General features: G+C 41.9%; 1 protein-coding gene across 8 annotated transcripts; it reads right to left on the bottom strand.

Moving 5' to 3' along the window:
* Positions 1 to 155: 155 nt before the first annotated feature.
* Positions 156 to 25860, bottom strand: LOC110987993 (glycine receptor subunit alpha-2-like). 8 transcript variants are annotated; one of them, XM_022251214.2, is made up of 10 exons: positions 25359 to 25860; positions 19028 to 19104; positions 16254 to 16321; positions 12514 to 12749; positions 11265 to 11347; positions 10547 to 10723; positions 9148 to 9374; positions 8439 to 8606; positions 5138 to 7929; positions 3257 to 3394 (listed from the first exon to the last, which is right to left on the bottom strand). In XM_022251214.2, the coding sequence occupies exons 1-9, from the start codon at positions 25481 to 25483 to the stop codon at positions 7693 to 7695; spliced, it is 1398 nt and encodes a 465-aa protein (XP_022106906.2). In that variant the 5' UTR covers positions 25484 to 25860; the 3' UTR covers positions 3257 to 3394; positions 5138 to 7692. The 8 variants fall into 8 exon arrangements, with proteins under 8 accessions (XP_022106873.2, XP_022106878.2, XP_022106874.2 ...); XM_087133769.1 differs by lacking the exon at positions 3257 to 3394 and adding an exon at positions 3401 to 3526 and having other exon boundaries at positions 5125 to 7929; XM_087133768.1 differs by lacking the exon at positions 3257 to 3394 and adding an exon at positions 3533 to 4355 and having other exon boundaries at positions 5116 to 7929.
* Positions 25861 to 26360: the final 500 nt, after the last annotated feature.

The following is a 26360-nucleotide window of genomic DNA, read 5'->3' on the forward strand; positions in this document are numbered from 1 at the left end:
AAAAATTTTCTTAGTAAATTCATTTCCCCAATATTGCCTCAAAATTATCAGTTACCATGATCGCCACATACCGAGATGAAGTTGCCAATTTCCTTGGCAACTGTATAAATACCATGTGAAAATTAAGCAACCGGTAAGAACCAAAACAAAATGCAACAACTCCCCCCAACGCACATTTATTTCTCACAGATAAAGTTTTAAACAAAACAAGCAGGCTCTGAACAATTTTCGACGGCATTTAAAATCCCATGACCACTCCATGAAGATAGAAAACAGCACAAAAATGAGGACATGTGATCAGAAAGGATTTCTGTTTGAAACATCTCTATTTCACAAATCTTTTCAACAAGAGTTGGGACTCTCTACTAAGTGGTAATGATGCACATAAACATAAACTTTGTATTCAAAAGTTGCCATCAAAAGAATGGGAACTTTTGAAGAGTCGTTTAAAATATCTCTAAAACCTACTGATATTAACCAACCTTGTAGTCAGAGACTGGAGTGGAAACTACCACAGCCATCACAGGGGTAGTCCCAGTCTTACACACAGGTGGAACAAGCACTTTGAATGGTTCTTGAACCACTTGGGTGTTGTAACTTGTCAAGAGGCACGAGCGCTTGAAATTTGAGAACACCTTTGACATGCAAGTGGAGGTGGTGCCACTGCAAATATAGCATCTCTGTGGGTTCAATTAATTACATGGGGCTACCCAGCTGACAAATTGCACTTGGCAAATTTATGGAAAATGCACAAAACCAGTCACATGCTATTTACCTTGCATGACATATTTGTCAAACCATTTTTTGCTGGGCATAATCTTTAAGCAACATCACTGACTTGGCTGAAGTTGCTGGGTTTGCATGATTCATTATACAAACATAATAAATAAATATTGAAAAACATTTTTTAAAGGGGACTGCAGTGGTCTCTTCTCCATTCTCGTCTGGCATACTATTGCACCCCCCCCCATCCACAATGCCCCTTAAAGAAGAAGAAAGGGAATAAACCTATAAATACGCTGCTTTCATTTCAGATTCGGGAGTGCACTAAAAATGTACATCTGTACCACGAACAATGCCCCTAGTGTCACAGGATGTCAGCCACCCCCCCTTAAATTTCCATGGCCATACAATATTTATCATCCCTCTCCTGCCATCCCAAGCACAAATTTACACCGCTGATAACAACAATGGCCCTCCCCTCATCAAGACATGCAGTGCAATGATAACTGAAACAGATTGTGACCAGCTTAAGTTACAAGTTCATATCACCTGACAAACTCAATATGTACATCTTTTCCCCTCTCTCCACAGTTCACATCAAAAATGGTTTCCGACAAGCAAGACTGACACATACTCTGTAAACAGCTCTTTCATGCCCACAAATAAAACGACAGTCGTTTGGATATGGGTCGTGTGGCAATCTTCAAAAAAACAATCAACAGCTTTGTCTGTGACTTCACATCCACATGTAAACTGAAGCCTGCAGCTGAACCCAAGATGAAGTTGAGTTGATAGAGAAACCCCCCAAAGAAGCTTATTTAGTGGGCGCATGGGTGGTTGCTGTTTGAGAGGAAAGGGTAGTCGGAGTGGGCTGGGTGACCCGTGCGGTCCCAATAACTGTGGAAACTGGGATAACAATGGCAGTTTTTGTATTGTTGACAGCCGTCAGGGCAATTGGGATGGCCCTTGGAACCGGTTGAGCAGCTGCCCTTGATTGGGCAGCTATTGTCTTTTGGGCAGGCATTGTCACTTGGGCCGCCCTTGTCACTCGGGAGGTTGTTGCTTGGGCTTGGCTTGGTTCTGCGGCAGGTGTGGTGCCTTGAGCGGCCTGGTCAACTCCCTGGGTCACACCGATGGAGCCCTTGAACATCTGGGCGAAGAGGCAATTGGGTATGGTTTGGCAAATCTTCTCCATGAATCGCCGCTTCTCTTCAGCCGAGGGCCTATGTATACGCTCCAGCAGCATCTGGGCATAGGGGTCCTTCTTCTTGAAGAGGTCACTGATCTTCACTGGCTTGGAGACATCCTGGTGCTCTGGGGGGGAGTCTGGCTCTTTCCCTGCCGAGTCACGTGCCTCCATTTCACGTGCAAGCCGCTCAACGCGGAACAGCACTGCAATGACATGATTGCAGCACTGGTAGAGGTCAGACGTGCAGGAGCAGCATGACACAACAATGTCATTGTCTGCAGTCGTCAGAATCTTCACAATGTTGGGTGACTTATTAGCATCAAAGCCATCCCCTGTTTGGTTCAACGGTGCAATGGTCCCTTTCACAAAGACAAAGTTAGTCACGACATGAACCTGGATGCTACGGACACAGACCGCCTCAAGAAACTGGTACGCTTTCTTCGCTTTGTACTCGCTCAGGTAGTATGTGTCGAAGGCCTCTTTAGTGAGGATGTAGTGGAAGATCTTCCCGATGTCCAGGCTCGGAATGCCTGAGATATCCACGCTCCACTCATTAGCGACGTCAGGGTCCGTCAGACTGTATTCCTCAAGAACGTTGGCATACTCTCCTTTACTGTCCTCTCGCTCAATCTTGAACTTCTTGGGCTCGCTTGGACCACTGCTACTGGCTCGCTGCTGTGCCAGAATGGCACGCTCTGCCAATTCAGCTCTGCAACCTTTCGTTCAAAAAAGGAACAAGCTAGATGTCAATTGAACTGTCAACCTGGCTCCAAATTCCGTAATAGAATTTGAAATTAGTGTCAGATATTGTACATTTTGGACCAAATACTATGGGGGGGGCTAATTTTACACTCTGCATAGCTTTAACCACTCCCAGAATTAGAGCGCTAGAAGGCACACTGGGAGTCCACCACATGTTCTAAAACCCTAGATCAAACATCTGAGAGAGATATGGATCATTTCGAATGGCTTGTTTGTGGAAGATTTGACTGAGAAATTGGAATTTTTGATTGCAGTAAATGTACCCTGATCAACACTGATCTGATGTAAGTGGGCTGTGTTCAACAATAATAAAAGAGTTACAAACTCACAAAAAGTAGTTAGGCTATCGGGCACGTGGGGTTGTACCTTATAGTTCTGGAAGTACTCTTGACTAACATCTGTGACTGTATACTCCCAGATCCCTAATTTCACCACTTATTGTCAATTCAAAGTGGTTTTTGCAGTAAGTTACGAAATAAGGGACCTGGTGACTATACAGTCACGGATGTTATATACATGTACATGTATAGCCCTACTGGTAAGTCTCACCAGCAATAGATTCCCCCTTATTAAGCAGGAAGTATTTCAACTCTGCTGTCGAGAACTCCAGGAAGTCTTCGATGGTGGAGAGCTCATTGTCCGTGTTCGGGTTCACGGTCATTGGGTCGACAAGTCGGCTGTCAACAGTGATGAAGTCCAGTGCTGCCATGATCGATGATGCTACCAATAATACGTGCCATACAACAGTGTTACATGTGCATATTCAGTCTCAGTCACTTGTAGTCACAAACACGTCATCAGCAAATATGTCTGATGTAGAATGGCTGTGAGTCTTACTCCCTTCAAACTAGTCTGCAAGACGTTACAACATGACGATCTACTTCCAGAACTGTAAGGTTTATACAGACCTTACAGATAGCCATGTACATGTACAAACTCCCGTAAACACACTTTGGCTGTTTTGATTGTGCCAACTTACACTTCCATCACAGCAATTTGTGCTACCAAATTTCATACATGTATATGCCTTCTTGGTGAAGGTACATGTAGATGTCATGTGGGGAGGTTTATTCACCTTGCATTCTCATTAACATGGTGAAATTCTTGAAGTTGAATATTGGAAAATGGCCACATACTCTCAGTAACTGTCAGATGTGTGATAGCTTGACCAATCACAGCACAGCTCCAATCTTTTCCTTTTATTTTCCTGTCACCCACAGATGAAAGCCGCACTGTGATTGGTCTAATTTGCTTCCATTCAAATGACCAATCTTAGCTCAATTTTCATTTGGATGGGGTCTAGAAAACAAAAGGAAAAGTTAGGAGCTGTGTTGCGATTGGTCAAGCTATCACACAGCTGACAGTTATTGAGAGTACATGCATACATGTACCAACCAGACATGTATGAAATTTGGTTGCACAAATAGATGTGATGGAAGGGTAAAAGGGTAAAATCATTAAAGCCAAAATGTGTTTATTGGAGTTTGTACGTAGCTATCTCATCTCATCTCAACTGTAAGGTTTATACAAACCTTACAGTTCTGGAAGTAATGATGATCTATGGTTCGTCGCTCCATGGTTATTCCGCCTCTTTGTTTTGGATTGGCAGAGCAACGAACCCCATACAGTTCTGACGTAGGCCAAGGGGGTTCTGGGAAGTGGAAATGTGGGGAACATTTGCCTGTTTTGATGAAGACAAGTGCGTTTCAATTGATAAGCAAAGAAAAAGCAGACATGGCAGAACAAAGCGATGAAAGCATAGGACCTAAACATGTCCTGTAGCTGTGATCACATAAAAACTATACACTGGACCCTGCAGCGTTCAGCAATCAGTTGTCGCCGTGCGTGTGCTGACACGGCATGCTTTTACTTTTTTAGTGAATGGTGTGCTGGGCCATAGGCCAGTGCACCTTGACGTCGTCTCCAGCTACAAGACATTAACCATGTTAACATACAGTTCAAATCACTTTCTGAACAAGATGGCGACATAACGCTTGATGACAAGACCGTTTCCAATTTGATAGGGAAATTTCTCTTTTCTTCCAAAGCCTAAGTAGCCTAAACCTTATCATTATAGAATCTCTGATTCTCACTTGATCCTAAGCATGCCAAGCCAGGTGCCTTAGACATGTTAGACAGTTTAAGGATTGTTTTGGCATGTTTGGACATGTTTGGAGGTGAATTCAGAAGATTTTGATTCGGGATACAAGGTATTTTGATTGAAATGAGTTAATGGATGCTAAGGCCTGTGGAAGGTACTTGGACCCTACTTTCGCCAGTCCAAATGTTTAAAAAGGCCATTTGTATAGGATAAGGGTACAACTTTGAAATTACTCGGACATGTTGTCAGACATTGTCGGACTAACGTTAGATTGGGCCTAGGCATGCTAGCTAGGCAAGGCTGGCGTAGTAATAATGTTGGAGCAAGAATAAATAGTTACAATTCCTACTGTGAATAATGACCAGATGGACTAGGCTGGCAGTGAAGAGTCCCTGAAATAAATGACGGAAATAGAACAAATTTCCACACCATGCAGAAACACATCACTTGACTGGTGTCTGGTTAAAGCGCCCTCAGTTGTTACTTAGAGAAGCGAAGAGGGCGCTCTGCTCACAAAATATAGGGGTGCAAATTAAAAAAAGAAACAAGTCGTTTTCGTCTTTTATTCAAAAACGGAAAACGATAATCACGTTCGTTTTCGTTTTTCAACATGAAAACGAACAACAACGCAATCTAGTTCCATTTTTTTAATGTAAAAAAGCCTTAACCCACCAAATTAAACATAGCTGAACTAAAGGAGTACGGGGGATTCGTTGCTTCAAAGAAGGAGCAACCCAAAAGGAAATTTCTCGCATTCTCAAAGGCAGCTTAAATTTCCTTAAGTGAGAAGTGCTCAGAGACATCCTTGACGCCTCCTCGAAATTATTACGTGTGCAGTCAAACGAAATTGGGATTAAATTCAAACCTAAATCAAAATTTCTTCAGGTTTTCGTTTTAAACGAAAAAAACAAGAATTTTAATCTTTTCCCTCATTTTTCGCTTTCAAATCGAAAAACTGAAAACAAGTTGTGTTTTGTTTCTTGTTTTTGTTTTCATACCGAAAAACGAAAAAAAATGCTTTTGGATAGGTTTGATATTCGTTTTCAAATCGAAAAACGAATGAATGAAACCCACACGGATCCGAATCGCAAACTGTGATCCCTCGTTGATTTACTGACAGCAGAGCCCGCGTAATGGATAGTGCGAGCCTGCAGCTTCAGGATCACTGATCGAGATCCGGCCGGATCCGTGTGAAACAAATTGCCCCTTAATACTTCAATTTATTTACTTCCATGATTTGTTTATTTTACAAAATGTAGGTCTATATTCGCCCATTTCTAAATTTGGAGCAGCTGTCTGGTCCTCATCTGGTCGTTCTGGTCGTTCGCACTTCAATTTCACTGCACGTGCGCTAGGTACGTTAAACACTAATTAACTAGTGGTCCTTGATCGAAGTTGCCTCAGACTTAGAAGCCGTTTGCGGCTGCGGTGACACATCGCTCGTGAACAGGTGGTACGCGCGCGTTATGCCTCTTCGACCAATAGGTCTCTTGATTTGCCAAATGCACGCGCGCGTCAAGCTGAAGAATGTGTGTGAGAGTGCAATGCCACCGCAGTTATGGTGTCTAATCTGATTAGTTTAGAAAGATGGTTCATTCAAATATTGAGAAGGTCCAGAGCCCAGCACTTCGGATAATAAATTATCCATGCATCCTTACGTGCTCTGAGCTTGCAAACAAGTTCCCTTTACAGAAACGTGCTTCTGGGTGTGAACAGTTGACTTTGGGTCTTGGGTCTGCTGTAATTAACTTGATGCCTAGTCTGTATCAAGTTATCTCTGGACGCAATCTTGGGCATTTTTGTTTTTAACATATTCCACGATACCGATTACGAAGATATAAGAAATCACTGCGGTGCCCCACATGGTTATTTAATGGTTGTATCGATATTATGTGATTTTGTATTTTGTGCATGTTTTTATGTTAATTTACGTGATGCGATTTGATTTTAATTATAATAACTATTCTTGTAATTTGATAATTATTGTTATTGTGTAAAGGGAGTATTAGTATTTTGACTAGTTTTTTTTAAATATATAAATCATCAATCAAACCAAATCAAATCCACCCCACCTCTCCCCCAAGGAACAAAATGCATAAATGAGATCATAATATGAACATTCAAATGTCCTTCGAAGATGTCTTTAATTCCTCCAATTCTTTACTTTTTATGATAAACACATGATTATTAATGCATAATAAATTACACTGCAAATGTAAGACACGTGTTACGGAACATTTTGAGTCTTGTACAACAGTAGTTCGAAATTCACGCACAAAATCCTTTAATGTACGATCTCTTTTTGTTTACTGGGCAGAACTTCACTGGCTCTTCGGAGTACCAGTTATGTAACCGAATGCCCATATTCTCCAACCCCCCCCAACTTCATCCTCACCCTAGCTCATCCTACAGGGTGCACCCTCGCAAAAAGGCCCTAAATATGTCCGCCGAGCTCATTAATAAAAGTTATACACTCAAAATATTCTATATTAGAGAGTCCTGAGAGCCATGAAATTGAGGAATTGGAAAAATATGGCACTGAACGCCTGGCCCGGACTCTGGGCTTCAAATTCTGAGTAATTTGGATGCAGTTGGGTCCGAAAATGGCACTATTGGCCGTTTTGCAGAGGGATGGCTTTTCAAAATGGCAACTTTTCTGGGCAGTGACATTTTCTTCATTTTAGGGGTGGTCTGCTTCTGGTGAAAATTTGTCAAAAATTCATTGGTCAACCCCCCGAAAATTGAAAGGAAAATGAAAGGGGGCATGTCGATCATCGTATTTCTGTGCAGCCTGGACACCTGTGAGAGTTGTGAGTATTTTTAAAATTATTGCAAAGCGTGGGGATTTATCATTGCAGTTTATGGGAATTTATTTGTAGTGGTGCACCCTTTAAGTAGGCCTAGTCCCTGTTCCAGGCTATGGTTCACAGTCGTCAGAATCATTCCTGCCGATCCCACTGAACACAAAGGCATACGTGACCATAAAAAGAATCAGCAACAGCGGCACGGTAATCCGCATGGCGCAATCTACTCGTTTGGCTGCCTGCCGGTACCGATGAGCTGCCCTCCTTAGTCGGTGTTCGTCGTCCGTGGATGCCATAGGATTGGATGCTTTGAGTGAAGTCCGCCCATTCCGATGAAAGACAAATGAAGTCTACGATGAAACAAGCCGAGAGAAAATAAATCAGCCAACTGCTTAAAACACACCAGGAGTCTTTTAATTATATTGTTCGCTAAGGCAGACTAGGAAAGACACATTTCAGTGCATCTCTGTTCATCACGAGCACTCTCTTTTAAACCTTTTCGGGTACAAAAAGCTGACTTGTGACAAAACCACCGTTTATCCCCGTATCCTGGCTAAGGTCTCAAGCCGGCTTGAGACATTAAAAGCTTCCTTATTATAAAAGCAATTCATATCTCGCTCACAATGTTGCCGTTGAAACGCAGGTACAGTTACGGGGAAGACGGGCAATGGTGTTCACAAACTTCACAATCATTTGCTGTTTCCCCCCAAATTTTCCAACAAATTTCTTTGTTCCACTTCCCAAGAAATATCCAAAATATAGTCCTAGGAACAAGTTACAACCCTAGCTCCACTCAAAATTTCAGACTTAAAGTAACTAGGCGGAACTTGGTTCCACAAGCGTGTTCTTTCCTACGTACCTCGGCGTGTTGCCGTGGTGCTGCCGCCCTTTGCTGCTTGTCCTCCAACAACCATTCCAAATTATCCTCTAGCTTCTTAGCCCTTCCAGCCAGAATGTGGACAAATCCGTATTCGGCCAAGCTGATGATGGTCATGTTAACAGTGACCAGAAGCCAGATGTCTAAAGCCTGATAGTTCAAACACAGCAGTTCTTAGACTTTTTTGTCCATCTGTTTGTCGCTGTCTGTTTGTTGCCATGTTTGTTTGATTGTTTGTTGGAAGAGGAGTTGAAGCGTAATGGTTATTGATATAAGAGTCGATGAATTAGTTGATTTATGTTCATTGGTTGATTGATCAGACCGTTGGATGGTCGGTCAGTCGTCAAATAATAAAAATGATCGCTCAGTTGTTCGATCAGCGATAATGGTTAGTCGTTTCTCTCGGTGGTCGGCCGGTTGGCAAGTCGTAGTGCCGGCCGATAGGTCAGTAATTAATCCGTTCGGTTGGCTTATTGAGTCAGTAGGCTAGATAAAAGTTAGCCAGTTGGTGGATTTGTCTTTGGGATGTTCGGTTATCTGTCGTTTGGTCTGTCTTCTGTTCAATCAACTTTATCACTCACGCTTAGCATTACATGTAATTCTGAAATAATTAAATGCCACTAAATTTTCTCTGATAACGTCAATGAATGCCTTTTAAATCGCCAAACTCGCGTCGCCTTTTAAAACCTACCGTATTATAGGACAGTTCTGGCAGCCTTCTCTTGGCAGTGCTAGATTGAGTGATGGCCGCAAGCACAGTGGTAATCCCAAGCGAGATCCTTGCTGGTGTCTGCTCCGGATCCAGCCAGTAGTTAAGCCAGGACAAACAGCTCAGGACAAAGCTGATGGTCATCTCGTTCAGGACGTAATGTCCCCCATCCCGTTGAAGGCAGATTGACAGGTTCAGGACATTGAAGCCTGGGGTGGGCCAAGGGAAACTGGGGAAGTAAGCCTTTGCCATCGTCTGTTTGGTTAAATTTTGGGCTTAAACTTCCTTTTCTGGTTCTATGGTTCATATCACGTACTTGCCGATCTTCTTCCATTCCGATGACTTTCAAATAATCTGTTTCTATTTCCCATTCGAAAACTTTGTCTCCATCTCCCAAAGAGTTTGTTCTAAATGAAATTCTAACACTCACTTTATCAGTTGAGCTCTGTTCTGATTACAAACTTTTCTGACCACCGCTTTGTATTTTGTCGGCCACATTTGCAGTACAGTCCACTTGTATAGCTACAGCTATGTCTAAAAATGCACATTCGCTCCCTTAGTGTTGAAGAGGGAGGCACAGTTTTCTAAGCACTGTTTGTACACTGAATGCTGTAATGGGATTTTTAACACTTAGGCCTAGCTAGTGATTCTTCATCCGTGTCCTGACGACCTGCCGAAGTTTGCTAACCACTATTATAGTGGTCACCATAGTGACTGTGATAGTAAAACTATGACTGAAGTGCAACAACAAAACTGCCTAAATAAGCTCAGTAGTTTGGTTGCGGAGCTTTAGGAACAAAGAACTACAGTGCATTGAAATGATGGGGAAATGGCTGAGGAGTGCAGCTTATCGGCCTTGAGAAGAAGCACTCCCTCATCGGTTGAAAAGAGCCATGATGGTCGGGAGTGTTCATTTTGCTGGTATAGCAACGCGCCCGTAACGCATGCATTTCAAAGTCGTTTGTGAACCAGCGAAGTGCAGTTCCAAAGGAGCCTCTGTTTCTCAAGAAGAAATTGTGCCTTGGTCCGGCTCAGGGCCCATAGGTGCGTGCTCAGAGCGTTTTCGAATTGAGTGGATTCGGTTTAGACTTTGGTTTCGATGGTTCCAGCCATTTTGAAGCAACGTTCGAAACCACACGTTTAAGCTCTGACTGGAGCCAGCGAATTGCGAAACTGAAGTCTAATAAGCCAAATCCACTCGTTTCTGAAACGCTCATAGTATGATTCAGCAGAGCTTTGCGAATCCGAAACCGCGACTGTGACAATGCATCGCGGGGGGTTCGTTTGTTTACTGTTGTTTACTGTATCACAATGCAAAATAGCGCTCTTTGGTTTAAGTATACAGATTACATCAGTCGAAAGTGAAAATGGAAATACATACTGAAGTTGAATTGCTCAGAATCCCTTGTTTGATACGTTTTCCACACAGTGGCCTCGGAGGCTTTCGACCTGGCCCGGCTGAACCGAGGCTGACTGAGTTTGACCAATCCGAGTCGAATGCTCCAGTCGGGCGGTGCGTCTAGCCAGTACAAGCGCAGCTCAGTCGAAGAGTAAGAAACTGACAAGCAAAAACTGGAGCATCAGTAGGGGTGTGGGCCAAGGGGTATGGAAGAATTCCAAGAGGTAGTGAGGCACCAAAAAGAATCGGTGAGAACGCCCAATTAACTGAAATGGTCCATGGACCGAGCACGCAAGTGATCAATAGGCATACATTACCTGAAAAAGAATCTGGCGTCTAGTTTTTACACGTTTTTAAATGGAAATTAAGCTCATTATGTTGACAGATGTTGATAAAACCACAAGCTACAGGCCTACACGTTGGGGCATATTCTTTCTAAAAGACGCTGACATTTTGCCAAATTGACCGACAACTTAGAATTTTTCATTCTGCTTTCCTGTCAAGGAAGCCCCTGGATTTAACTCGCAGCGTACTATGGGTAATAATTAGATTTTTTTTTTAAACTCGAAAGGCATGGAAAATGGGAGTTGGGAGAACCAGGGTGTATTTATGTTATACGTGTATCTATTTTAACTAGATCAACGAAATAACCAAATCTGAAATACAGAAATAGAAGAAAGATCGAAGGAATCCAACCTACAAGTTGAAATCAGGGTGTCACACTTCTGTGAGTCGAAAGGGAAAGAGGAGAGATCCATGATGCATGACTGGGTCAGGGTCAACCTGCCATGAAAATAGGAAATAATAGCTCGACACCTCATTGAATGCTCTCAGCTGAAGCCATATATCTTGAAACACAAATCTGTCTGAGCCAGTATCTCTGATGTCAGAACTCGTCCAAAATGGGCATTCTTGTCTACATTCTTGTCTACGGCTGCGGCTACATATCCACTGTGGCGCAATAATGGAAACCAACGAAGTCTCATCCACAAAGTGACTGATTCAGATACGTCCTGACACGAAAACTGACTTCGAAGTGGGAGGCGGCTCACACACTCATCAGATAGGACAAAGGACCCCCAGAAGGGGGAAAGTACTCATCAGAGGGGCTCATACCCCCTGAGAATTGGGAACACCCACCTGACGGCACGTCACATGCTCACAACACAACCCTCAGAGGGACCAAGAGACTCACACCTACTAATCATACTAGTACGGAAAACACACGCACAATTAGGAAGGCAACCTTAACAGGAGGGGCTTTATCCGTTTTGTAATCGAGTCCACGTCTTGTCACAAGATAGCTCAAAAGTAAGAGGTGACCAGTGGTAGAGACGAAATTTCTTTGTCATAGGTCAGTCAAATAGCTTGTGTCATGACTTTTTCGGACCCTAGATAAAACTGTAGGCCTACTTCTAGAATCTGAATTTCCCAGGCCTTTAAACGGACCCCTTATCCTACGCTGTCAGGGTTTCGCACTTACTTTTAGTTCTAGTCAAAAGTTTGTCCCCCCAACTTTTGAAAAACGATTGACACCCATGCGTTTCAGGAAGGCATGCAGATACGGTTACACGCACTCATTACGGTCAGTCTGTTCAAACACTTCAGAGAGTTTCGCCAAATTAAGTGAAAGAGCTAACATCACACTCTACCATGAGGGTTTGAGTTGGGAATGCTACTCTCAACTTCTCGAGTAGGAATCACACCGAGGGGGCTCAATGACCCCTTACATCTCAGAGAGGGGCTCGCCGCAGTGGTCACATTTACTCAGACAGGTCACACAACTCATCCACATTAGGATCGTATCCCTGATGTGATTTTCTCCCTTTCAGGGGCACATCCTAATCAAAGAAGATTCACACACTTGGAAGACCTTGCTCAGTGGGATTTAAGGGTAGAACTGCCACAACCCTCACAGGGAACAGGAGATTTAGAGCAACAGCTCTCACCTTATGCTGTAAAACACACCGGGTAACAGGTCTCTGGCGATCCTCACCACCCTGTTTACCGAGGTGATCTTGTGGAAATCTCCCGCCTTGAGCAGCGGGAAGTACAGGTCGGGCAGCCAGATCCGGTCGATGTCGTTCCCGCGGATGGAGTAGATAGTCTGCGAGTCAGCCGGGAGAAGGCTCTGCAGACGCGGGTCCGACCAGGCCAGCTCCAGGGTAGCGGTGATTGTGAACTCCTGGAAGGGTCCGAGTATGATTGGGGATTAATGCGAATCTGCAAGGGTTTCGAGATTGAAAAAGAATGAATTCATGTACTGCCGACACATCTATCTAAAGCCCATCTTGTGTAAATTAATACATGTAATGAGTTCATCTGTCAGTTAATTATCTCTATGAAATATCCATGTTCGTGAATGTGTATTGAACAGAAAACAGTCGTTGGTAGCACTCCTAAACGTCACGATCAACAAGTCTTGTGCCCAAACCACGTATAAGCCAGTCATACGTGCGTCTGGGAGGACCATGCTCGCCCATTATTGGGCCCGAAAAATCTAGACGAGCGTATTTGAATAGGAGGCGGCGAAGAGTTTGTGCCGTGCATGTGTCGAGCGAAAACGGTCGGATTTGGACAGGTTTTTGGAGTCGGAAATATCACGAAAGCCCCAAAAGTTTTCCTTTGGCATTTAAAGAAGCCAGTAGGTTAAGATGGAAAGCTTGCGGTAAGCACCATGCAATATCTCTTTTTGAGTCTGTGTGGTTCTGATAAGAACCGGAGAGGCTCAACGTTTCGGACAGTGTGCTCTGTCCGTCGTCAGTCTCCTGACGACGGACAGAGCACACTGTCCGAAACGTTGAGCCTCTCCGGTTCTTATCAGAACCACACAGACTCAAAAAGAGATATTGCATGGTGCTTACCGCAAGCTTTCCATCTTAGTCGTCTGTCACCACGAATAGCTTGAAATCCCATAAGCCAGTAGGTGTTGAAAAAGGTATTTTTGGTGAGTCTTTGGAATTTGTGAGAACTGTTGTCTTTTTACAATATGTAATGTCGTGGAGCTTTAGTATGACGATCCTGTCCAAAGTAAAAAAAAAAAGGAATACTAATGCTCCACTCAGGACAGCTACCACTGGTACACCTCGCATGTGGACGTGGTTTAAAGGAGACATAAAATAACATTCTTTTGACTTGAATCGGTGTGAGTGGGACAGCTTTATTGCAATGTTACTATGCCTTCCATTTCCTCTGTGGCAGCGATAGGAAGAAACTTCAACATTTCGGTTTTGATGCCCATGGAAATTTTCAGATTTATGAGCTAATGTTTCATGTCATCCAAGACGGAACAGTGGAGCCTACATAGCTCTGTGCACAAATATGTATCATACTTTTCTACAGTTTCTTGGAGTTACTTATTTATCATGTTATTTGTAGCTTGTTTATGGCCAGTCTTTTTCCGAAACTGTGCTGAGGGTAATTGTGAAGGACAAATTTTGTACATTTTCTTTTGACAAGTACCGTAGTGCCTGGTATGACAAGAGAAAAACAGCGCCCTCTGCTATTACCGGTCTACCACCGGTCACTTTTTATAAAAAAGTATAAGTTTTCCCGGCCAATTTCGGAAAATGTGTAAATGAATTAGTAATGGCAGCATTCGTTTTCAAGCGAAATGGAACGAAAATCCCCGTTTCTATTTAATAAAGAAAAATTCTATTTCAGTGAGGGTGCAATTCTGTCGTATTAATTCATCGTTTAATTTCTCAATATTTGCACTGGTGTAGAAAAATGTTGACATTCATTTTTGCGCGAAATTGAATGCACCTCTGCAACCCTGCATTCATCTTAATTTGAACTCAATCTATTTCACAGAAAGTACAGGCCATTCCGAGCCAAGTGTTATTTAACGTAAACCTGGTCGAGAATTGGAATTCGTTTGGTACTAACAGTACCAAGTTATATTCTTAGAAGTGTTTAGTTGAATGGTTAAATGTTTGAATATTCATGACTGAAATAGACCATTCATGTTGTCTTTAAAAACATAGTGACTACTGTACGAATCCTATACAAACACCGACGCTGAGGTAACCTTTCTTTCTTGTGCTACTTCTTGCCACTATCACATTAAAGTTCACACACGGCCTTCTTGCAATGGCTGAACGGGAAGATACAGAAAAATCATAGACTTTAATTGGTGCAGTTTGATAACAAACACGTTATCATCCTGAGTAACATTACCTCCATTACCAAAGTGGTGTCATGATTTCTGTAACCTTGTATATTTCTAATCAAACTGAACGCAAATTTTGTGAATTTGAATTACAGCGAATGAAAACGAACAGTACCGATGGTTTACGGTAAAAGACAGATATTCAGAAAATAAGATTACACTTTGGTTACAATTGGCAACAAATACGTCAAATCGAAATCACTTATTTGTAACCTCTTATTGAAACGTAATGCACATGCACTGCAGGATGCAAAACAAAGTCGAATGCTCATTTTGCGAAAAAGAAACCAGTTTTTAAGTCGTTAATCCACGCCGAAATGAATTCTTATTTTACGAATCAAACAGCGCATTTTCCGCAATTGGCCAGGGAAAACCTATAACAGTTAGTTCTTGTTTGTATTGTAGCACAATAGGTTGAGCTGAATGTCTACTGCATGGGCGTACATTCCAGGGGGTTGGGGTATATCCCACCCCCACTTTTTGAGGGGGGATGGGCTATTGAATCTTCTCCCCACCTTTTTGTGATGAGCCAAAAAATTAAAGCAGATTGTGAAGAACTGTTTGGATTTCCAACGACTAAAATGTTTGCAGTATCATTAAAAAGGATAACTTTTAAAAGCATAGGCCACTCTGGTGTAAGATGCTGCATGGATTTGATACACATTTTCTACGATACATCTTATCATGCACATCGCCCCCATATAGTGTATATTGTGTCCCCCGGCCCGCCGCTTTCAAATTTCCATGGTCACACAAGTCACATGCACCCCCTACACACACCTTTCCCCACCATTAATATTCAGCACAGATTTACACGACTGGTCCACTGCAAGATTTCTTAAAGCTGCGACAACTACACACTCACGAATCGCGAAGAGAGATCACGACCGATCCATTATAAGCCAAGTTGCTCGGTGACGTTCTCTTCAATGGGTGCGTTCGATTGGCTTACACGTGTAAGTCAAACTTACAAGAGAGCGTTCGTTTAGCCATCACGTGATCTTCGTGTCTGTCCTGGTGTCAGCCACCACTACCCCAGCTGGCGAGCGGGTCTCTAGCTCCGGAGGCTGCCTGAGTGTATGACGTCACGGAAGGACTGTTCGAACATGGACATGATGGAACGTGGCGGGGACTTGACCTTTTTCGCAGAATGCCTTGGCGAATACACTGCATCGTTCGATTCGCCTCATTTCGAGGCTTCCCTTGGTGTAACACTGGTGTATTCAAGGAAGTTAATCGAACGCACTCATAGGCGCAAACAGGATTAGGTCTGACGGAGGGGCACAAAAACTGGACGTAATATGGCCGTTTCACAATAGAGCCCCTCCAAGTGTTTGCAACGCGTTGGCCAATCACAACGCTCAAAATTTGTCGACCCTTTCTAAACGCGCATTGGTTCGACAACTTTCTTGCATTGTGATTGGCCAACGCGTTGTAAATTCTTGGTGGCGCACTATTGTGAAACAGCCGTATTGTATGACGCGCGGATTGAATAGTGGAGATCGAGAAGATGCATACCATGTTGGTCTCGTCCACAGCATCCACGTTTATTTCTTTAAAGGCACAGTACACGTCATCGGGTTGACCTGACAAAAATTAAACGAAGAGTCTTAAACAAGTTCATGAAATTCTCTTGCACTGAACTGAACCAACACGGCTATTTTCAACCAATAAGGGGTTACTTCAGCTCAAGGCGGAATGCCACCCAAACTTGCTGATTAAAAGAGCAGGTAATGGCCCTTTCACGAACACACGGACGCATGCAGCAGAAAGCCTTACTGGCCCATTAAAATGTACATGTAGGCCTACAGAGGTACAAAAACTTTGTGGTTAGATTTTTCCAGACGCTTCGAGTGCTTTTCTCTTTTGTTTTCAGGAAACCCTCTAGTGTCTTCATAGCAAAAATTTTCTGGTTCAAGAGGGTTTTGTGATACACCAAATAAAGAATCAAAGATTTGGTCTCGCGCCGAAGTCAACAGAAATTTCCTTTCCAAGCACGTGCAACAATCTTGTTATTCAGGGTACACACACCATGAAATCACCGCAGCCAACGTTTTGCGTACATTAGCACCATTTCCAAACCACAGCCTCGTCGCTGTTCGGGCTTTATCCCTGATACACAAACCGCCTGTGGGCATATGGTGTTTCAAAGTAAAGAAACTACTTACCCCTAGGGACAATGGTATACAGTTCAATTTTGCTGTAACAATAATTCACAAATTTTGGGCTAAAAATTTAACAATGAGAATAAAAACCAGTCAAAGCAACAAACGGAGTTGAAGGGATTTGGAAAATCCAAGTTTCAACTCGCGTGAAGTTCGTGCATGAAACCCTGACGTATTGCACAATTTAGAGCTCAAGCAGACGGAAGGGAGCCCTACTGATTTCTGTCGACCTCGTGCACTTGTCACGAAAGAGAAAGTCTTTACTTTGAGCTAAAATATATCTATAAAAAATAAAATAAACTACAAATGTAGAATAATAAAAAGCAAAAAAAAAAAAAACAACCTACAAACAGAGAAACAGATATGACAATTTTTTTTAGAAAAAAGTGAAAACATCTACAGAACCTTCGAGAAAACGACAGCGAAGTTTGTACCCCTGGCCGGTCACTTTTTTCCTGCCATGACCACATAGTATACGCTTGCATGCATAATTGTGAATTTATAAGTGAAAAGGCCCATAGTGGCAATGCAACACATTCGAGATTGCCTTGAGAACTGGTACCATGCAAATCACAAACAGTGATACGATGAAGACAGTGATGTAGGCCTATGCAAGTGCCTCTAATGAGGTACTCGGACTCGTGGTGATGTTTTCTCGCATAAGCTCACCTTGTCATGCCAACTGACAATAAAGTCATGACAGGCGTATAAACAAAAGCCCGGTATCACTACAGACACAACTGTACACAAGTAAGTTGCAAGAGTAAGCGAAATGGTGGACACTTTTTACGCTCTTACTCAGTGTATGCTCAACAGATTTATTGCGCCTAAAACGTTAGGGGAAACAAAGTTAGCAAATAAACAAACAAAAAAACTAATGAATGATGTTCCATTAAATACGCGCACACTCTGACGGAATACCGGCTGCAGGAGAAAGCCCGAGCCGCAGACAAGTGTTCATTCTCCTAAACTAACGTTTAAGACTAGCCAAGCACGTATATGTATTTATCCACGTTCATAAATATCCGTTTCCTTTAGTCAGCGTCATAAGAAGTCAGTGTATGATAAGTTTCCAACGATTTTATTTCATTTTTCCCGAACACCCCGCCAATTTTATGGTAGATTCCTTGTGCAAGGTGTATAGAATAATCTCCATATATGGGCTTGGCGCTAGTTCTGCGTGCCGCGTCACACGCAGGCTCTTGACTAATTGATATGGATGGATAAAAACGTCTCGTATTCAGGTGCCAGAGCGTTTATACGCAGCGGACATTGTCAAGTCTCACCGGGCACTATTACATGTTAACACACGGTCAAGACGCGCTGTTGAATAGGGAAACTGTTGAGGTATTTATGAATAAGATGTAACATAACGGACCTGTTATTCCACAATAGGGTGCCCTTCAGTGAAAGGATTAATTTTCCACTTCCATAAAACGGTTCATGACCATTTTGATCTAAGTGACAGTCATTGAGAGTCCCATCTCCAAAATTCTGTTTGCCCAATCAAGAACACTATTTCTAAAACATTTACAACATTCCGCACATAATCCCAGAAGAACTCTCTAAAAAGTAAATGGTTGCAACACTTAAAGGTAAATAAATGAAGCATCTACAAGCGAGAAATGGTCGCTTTCCGCTGAACTAAGAATGTTAATTTACAATGGACTAACTTCTAATCCTGGCTTATTGAAGTTTTGCGATTGAAGAGTAATCACAAATCATAACATGGCATAACAGAGCATGGTAGTGCACAGTTACCTCGAAATTTGTGAGATGAAATGAAAGACATGTCGTTTCTCAGGAAGTGAGCATCATGCTGCAAACACCGACCTGCAGAAGTCCCTGTGATTTCATGCAGGACGATTTCAAAACATCGTGCTGTAAATTTATACTGATCATATTGTAGGACACTGTGATTCTGTCTGGCGTGTTACCTTCAGGATTTTGGTATACTAGTGATGATGAAGTCGATTGTATGCAGGCACGTTACTGCTACTGCGAGGCCACACATGTGCACACACAAAATCACGGAAAGGGAGAAAATAAAATGAAATAACCAAACAAAAGAACCCCCACCAAAAGAAAAGAAACGAGACAGAAAAGCCCAAAATGCCAAGTTTGTACCTGTTTTCTCATTGGGACGCGTGGACTGGCCCGAATACCGTGCTATAACGTCATCAATACTGAAGGCACTGTGTATGCTAAGATGTGGGGGAAAACACCATAAATATTCCCTTAGTTAATTAACTTGAAAAGACAGGGTGGTTGAGTAATTATGCAACATTACTGACGGCGTTAAGAATTAATAACGTATCATATGTCTGAATCTCATGCTGGCTGAGGGCTAATTGATAGACAGGTTTGTACTCTGCATGCAACAGAACACTTTCAATTAGATAATTAATCCATAGATAAGCTTCAATTCACAATTCCTATCTATGGTGAAAATTAAAAATCAAACCTAGACATGCTTGGATTATTCTCCTCTTACAGTACGCCTTGACAGCGAGGTGCGACAGACACAAATCATGCAGAGGTAATGTAAACTTTCCATTTTTTTCGCCGTACTGTCATAAAAAAGCATTGTGACAACAGGGAAAATTTAAATTTAAACAAGTGAATCAAAATTTCATTCAACCATGCATTCTTTTTATTGTCTTATGTTTTTATTTCTGAAGGGTAGCCTTTTCAGTTACAAACTGCTTTCATACATATTAGGGAGCTGATCCAATTACATGGACATCAGTTAAAATCAAGACTTATCAAATAATAAGTTGAAACATGTAATGCATTAACATTACAAAAAATGACCAATCAGTATTGGAGTAATGTGTGACATTTTTTAAGTTGTCCAATGAGAGCCTGAGCTAGTCATGTGGCAAGGGAATGTTCTGGGTGGCAGTTTGCCCCAGAATTTTGGCAAGCTTGGCATTCCAAACTTTGCCATCGTGCTGACTACACGCCTACCGAATTTGGTCTTCGCTCTGCACTATTTTCTTTAGACCGGAGGACCTCAAAATGCAAGTCTTCCCCTTATGTTCACGAGTGTTGTGGCTCTCTATCTTAGGTGAGTTTGAGTTACTATTTATATCATTTTATACTATTGTGTATCTTTTCTGGGGTTTAGTTATTGCATTTTCACTTCGACTCTTGTTGTAAATTGTGAAAAGAAGTGTACCGATTGATTTTATGAAGTCTGGACTTTGGGATATTTTGAGAAGTCCAAGCAAATTTATGATGTTGAAGGTTTTGGTGCATGTATTTCGTAATTTTCACTAACCAGTATTCTAAGACTAGATCCAAAAGAGATGTTTCCTCGGAAAGCTTTGCTTTTACATTTAGCTATATCTGTTTAGTGAATTATTTGAGGCGGTTTGATTGTACTTTTCAATCACTTTGACTTATAATTTAGTGGAGGCTGGGAATAAGTTGTTCCCTTCACTGCATTGAGAAATATGTGCAGATTTTGTATATATGTGTATGTCAGGACTCACCACCCATCATATCCACGGTATATGTGATAGACCATGGAGGAAGGAATAGACAGACTGACTATAGTCTACAGTTTGGACTGATGCTTTTGTAATGTTTTTCCGATGATGATGCTGATGTGCGTTGAATTCATCAGAAGTTAGAGATATGAATTGTCTCTTGGTCAAGCTTTAGACTTTGTTTTTGATATACATACACATATATATACATATATAACCAGTCTGATTAAGAGTTGGAGTTTTCACCAATTGATTCCTACCTCATGATATGTGGGACTGGGCAATGTATTCCTAGGGTGACCCCGTCTAGTTTTAAGATTTGTTCTAAGTCAGTTTCTTAGATATAATTTTCCCTTTACATGTTAACTTACATGCAAGATGGTATTTTATTTTGAGGTCTTTGTAGATGTACAGCTACATGTACCAAAGCGCGTAACCCATAAAAAGTCGGTTGCTTAGTCTGACCTCGTAAATGTTTTTATATTAGTAATGTGGCATGGACCACTATGCTCTCTATCTTAGTTACTGAATTGTAAGTTCTGAAAGAGGGTCTGGAGGGGAGTCTCTGCAGTCCACCTGAAGAGCTGTCCCCAGGCATCCCAGCCACCGAGCTATTTTGACTTGCATACACGGCACAAGTACACCAAGGCATATGTGGCATTATCATCGACATCAATCTTGCAAGATCCGCAAGTATTTCCTTTGCGTTACATTTCTTCTGCTGAAATTTTGCTCTTCACTTTTGCCAACTCGCTATACAACATGACGGACTCCTGTTCTCCCACCTTGGAACGACTCGTCGCATCTCATCTCTATATCTAGAACTTTGGCGCCATTTTGCCCTTGAGTTCAAAGTGTATTCTAACTTAACAGGATCCTGCATTTTCTGTAAACCTCTTATTTTAATTCATGGCCATCTGAATTGGTGTTCTGGATTCACTTCATATTTCTCATACTGATTGGCTTGTTTATTCCCTCCAATAAAGAAAGATCTCTTTTGTGCATAAATCCTGGATTGTGTGAGGTCAAGAGTTTTTCAAAAGGGAATTAAATTAATATGAAATTTGCTTCCTGCTATTTTGAAATGTGAACCACGGTTTACGTTAATATTTAAAAGTATCTAGTTTATATCATGTGAAATGTGCGAAGGAAGATTTTTTTGGCAAATGATACTCCATAAGAAAGAAATCAGTATATTTATTCATTTATATCAGTACTAAAACCCTAAAAAATCAACGCCAGATCAGATCCGGTCTGAGCCTGCCCCCAAATCCTTTGTGTGTCACTGTGGGTAGCTTTGGACGAGTACCATGATTATCAACGAAGTTTTATTCACATGAAAAGCGTACGTTTTTGGTCCATGAACCACGTAAGGCCATTCACCATATCACCGTAAAACATGCATTTATATCATGTTATCGACGTATACGACCTCACTTTGGTTCCTGAATGGGATCGATCCGGAAAAGGAAGGAAGGCTGTTAATTAAAAGGAGGGCCCTGAGAACCAATCCGTGTGGAACCCTCCATTCAGATTGCAATCAGAAGTAATACAATCGATCTTTGTAGCATGTTTTCTTCCTGAAAGGTATGATTCAAACCATTTTATTTCCAGCTCATTAACTCCATTACGATCGTAGAATTTACATGTGGTCAATCGTATCTTAAGATCCAAACGCGCGGCGCCTATTACCTTCATAATGTCCGTGTTGTTGAGAATGTGGTCAGTTACATCTATAACTTCACTATTAAAAATCCTTGCTGAGATTATTATGCAAAATGGTGCAGTCTGAAACCAGAGTGTTATGTGATAAGAAAATCATGCGGAGAACAGGTAACAGTTTATCATTTACTGCTATTTCGGGAAGTGTGGAGATTAGCGGGAGAACTGAAAAAGATCTCTAATTAAAAATCACGATGGAGTCACCTCGGCCATCTTACAGCCCTCAGTGACAATAACTAGGGAGTGAGATTAAATTATAAAGTTGGCCAAGGAGGTACAGATAGCTGGATTTGGTGTTTTCAGAAGTTTACAGGACTTCACGGTAAACACCAGTTGTCACTGAGAGATCCAAGTGCTTTAACTGCATGCTTTTCCGCAAAACGAAGTGTAAAAGGAGAGAATCGAAAGGAACCGGTGTTATACCGGTTGAGAGAGATTCTCTGTGTCGTTATCCAAGAACTCACAAAAGTCATCAGACGAGTTCTGATCGTTAATACTTCCACGGGCAGCCAAGATAAAGTTTGTCAAGTTAATAGAACTAAAGCTTCTTTGTGTGGCAGGACAAGGAGGTCGCACATGAAGTTGCTGAGAAGCCCAAACTTCATTTTTCCATTTCCGTCCCTGACAGTCTTAAGTTCATCCCAAAACTCTGTGGGTGAGTTACTCATTTGGACTGTGCAGTTCTTAGCATATAGTAGGCCCCTCCATTGGTGGAATCCCAGGGTTGCGCAATGCCATGCCTAAACTTGCCACATGGCATTGATGGCATTACTAGCACTACAGTACGCTGTGCTAAACTGGTTTCCCTGTCTGATTTTGTTGTGGATGGTATCGTGATAAGTTGTAAAAAGTTAAAATATATTTGTTGAGTATAAATATAAATGTTGAAATACATATTTCATTTATATGGTCTCATGTTTTAAAAAACCCCAAGGTTTGGGCCTTTTTTTTTTTTAGAAAAACGGACCCTAGAACCCCAATTGGCAAAACTTCCTAGATCTAGTGCAAAAACGCTAACAGAGGCAACACTGATGCGCATCCACCCGAACAGATCCATTCATGCATGCATAAGCCCGCATGTCGTTAATGGCACTCACGTTACAAGCAGTGTACATGTAACAGCCGTGTAAGTCTTAAATCCAATCACAAAAGAATGCCTTTTCATTGGTCATTTCAATAGCTTGTAACTTGACTTGCGAGTAAATGATCTGTAATGGACTTTCAGAAAAGCTTATGTTTGTTCATATTTATGCAAAATTGACGAAAAGCAATTTATCTCTGTGGCTTCAACGACATATCCATAAGACCAGGCTGTCGTCATACATCAGTGATTCAAAAGCAATCACCTAAAACACAATTTGATCTTGAGCAGGTCAGTCAGACTATACCCAGCAAGAAATGAGACCGAGGGGTACCCTCCCAACATGTCCAATCCCTGTACACATTCCAGACTATTGTTACTTAACACATCCCCCCCCCCAAGATGTCTGAAAGGAATTCCCCAGATTCCTACGAGACAATGACCAACACAAAGCAGGGGGGTTCTCTCCGTCTCATACCTTGCTGCATATGAGTCAGACAATCGATGCACGTTTGATGTCGCTAAATGAGTGGTTACCATGACAACACACCTGTCGAAGGACACCTGCTGAAAGCTCATCATTATTATTTGGTTATAATAGTGCAGATGATGGGCAGGTAGTGATGGCGGGGGGGAAACGGCCAACGGTCAAAATAACGTCGCAAATGCGTTTGGGGAAATGTCTTCTACGAAACTGCCGGCGTGCGTGTTCTTTCTTTGTGTCAGACTGAATGTGTCTCAAACCGGCTGTACAACAATTTTTTGTCGCAAGACTGCGTCACATCTTGGCGAGTGCTATTCTTGTTACATTCAAATTATTTACCTAGAAATTGTGCACAGACAAGTAAAAGGAAAAAACTGGTATCATCGATTACGCAATTGAATACTGCATATTTTTTTAAACTGCATCCTCGGTGCATTATATAGAAGTAGGCCTACCCTTATTTTTTTAACCTTCAACTGTGAATAACCAATTTACGACCATCTTGTGACAATCGGTCAGTGTCTGTCCAGGATTTTCTTCAAGATCTGCATTTCATATACCAGTTATTATACGTTTTCATGTCCTCATCGACACAGACACTTCATTTCAAACTGCACATTTTGAAATATATTTTCATGATATCTGCAGCATAAAAACGGAATATCTGATGTACAGTTTATTTCCCCTTTTTTATTTTATACTTTAAATTCAACTTTTCACTGCAATAAAAAAGGTTGAGCGACTAAACAAAGCTCTAAACACGTTCCTGTTTTCCGAGTGATCACAATAATGTATAGCCATTGAACATTGATGTTTAGATACTAGCTTTTCAAATGTTTACAAAGAGATAGCAAGATTGGGTGTAACTGCTGAACACTATTTTAGAGTGCAGGCTTCACTTTTAGGCTTTGGCTTAAAAAAATGTACGTAATTGTTAAAGGTTGGTGCATCCATGTAACCAAAAAATTAAAGACACATCACAAAATATGAAACTTATAGTGTAGCTGCAATAAACTTTTCTTAGAAACAATTTTTCGGCAACTTTGTAGACTTCTTTAATGTATGAAAACTCTTTGGAATTCCTATTTGGTAAAATGAAATGAAAGTGCACTTTTTAAACCTTTTAAAATTATCAAAACTTTCCGGACACCTGGGGGCGCTGTTACTGTGATGTCATTCAGGGAAGACATAGTTCAGTGCATAGGTTTACTGTTCATACTGTTCATAAAATTTACTTTCTGCAAACATTTCTGAGAAACGAATTGATGATTGCATATAGATGTTCATTTAAACAACAATGAATACAAAACCTACAAAGATGCAGAACTTTTTGTGTAAAAATCAATGTAACATTGAGGCTTTCTCTCTGAGATGACATCCCAGTTTTGCTCATGAATATGGACATACATTAGCATAAAAACCGGAAAGGAAGTAAAATGCCCTTGGAAACAGTCAACACAAAAGTTGGAAAAAGGAGTTTGAGCCACAAAGGTGCATTTTGAAGGTTTGTATTAAAACAAATTGGTTGCAGCTACTCTTTAAACAGCTGACCCATTGAAAAAGTACTGACACCTGCGGTGCTGGACTGGTACACCTGGCTCCTGCAACTAAGGGGGCATCGCGAATTTTTATAAATCTACACCAAGCACGTCTACAAATAAATATTGCCAATATTACCTGCTATTAGATGCACCCAACGTAGGAGTAGGAGGTTTTGCTGTATTCTGCCCTCCAATTCCAACGGCGAAGAACTGCAGAAGGTTCACCGCCAAAACCTGGCGTAGGAGTTGGTCGAACGACATCGCACTTAGACAAGAAAGCCACACGTTAAGTTTGTCAGTCGTTCCACCACAATGGCGTATAACCCTGACATACAGCTAAATGATTTTAATATTTCCTCTATGTGTAAACTGTCCACAATGCCTATAAAACAATACCCATCTTCAATGCGACAAAAACTGCCCCCATTGGTGGCTTTGGAAATGAAACGTGCGCATCGCGTGCAAGCAAAATCGTTAAGTGTGAAACCAGCGGGCTTGAAATACATAAGGTTCATGTATGCCGCTCAGTCGCGGCAAAACTAACTGCCTGCGACTGGGAGTATCACACCCGTCTATAGAAAGTAGCCGCAGCCGCTAGTTAGACAAGGTGCAGTATTATTTAAGGGAGGGCTGCAAGCTACAAGTTCAATGTGCAGTACAAGTACCTTGAGCCAGTTGTAAGAAGCTGCCAAACGAAAAACGTGACTGGCCTGATAGCAGTTAGTCTTGGCCCAAGACGTCAGTGATCGATGGTTGTTTTATTTCTGTTGAAGAGCGCCCTCGCACTCCTAGACTTTACTTACTCTCACTAGGTGCGAGCCGGCGCACAGTCTAATTGTGAGTCAGTAGGGGGCGCACTATCCACGGTGTTCGCTCTCAATCACTAACGTCTTGAAACCAAGACTAGATAGCAGTAGGCTCAGCCACGCGCCAGTCGCACGCCATACACACAGGTGTGATGTTGCTGGATGAGGCTCGATAAGTCTATAAGTTGGGCTCGGCCAAGATCGATCATTCCCCGATTGATTTGCCAGGGTCCTAAGCATATTCCCTGGTTACCAAGCGAATTCGAATTCATGTACTTGTTAGCAGGTGGTCGCAGATTGAACTTGGACGGCTCATGAAGAGTTATATAATC

The sequence above is a fragment of the Acanthaster planci genome, linkage group LG02 (genome assembly GCF_054643075.1).
Source record: "Acanthaster planci isolate LZ-2023a linkage group LG02, COTS_SCS, whole genome shotgun sequence".
NCBI classification, from domain to species: Eukaryota; Metazoa; Echinodermata; class Asteroidea; order Valvatida; family Acanthasteridae; genus Acanthaster; species Acanthaster planci.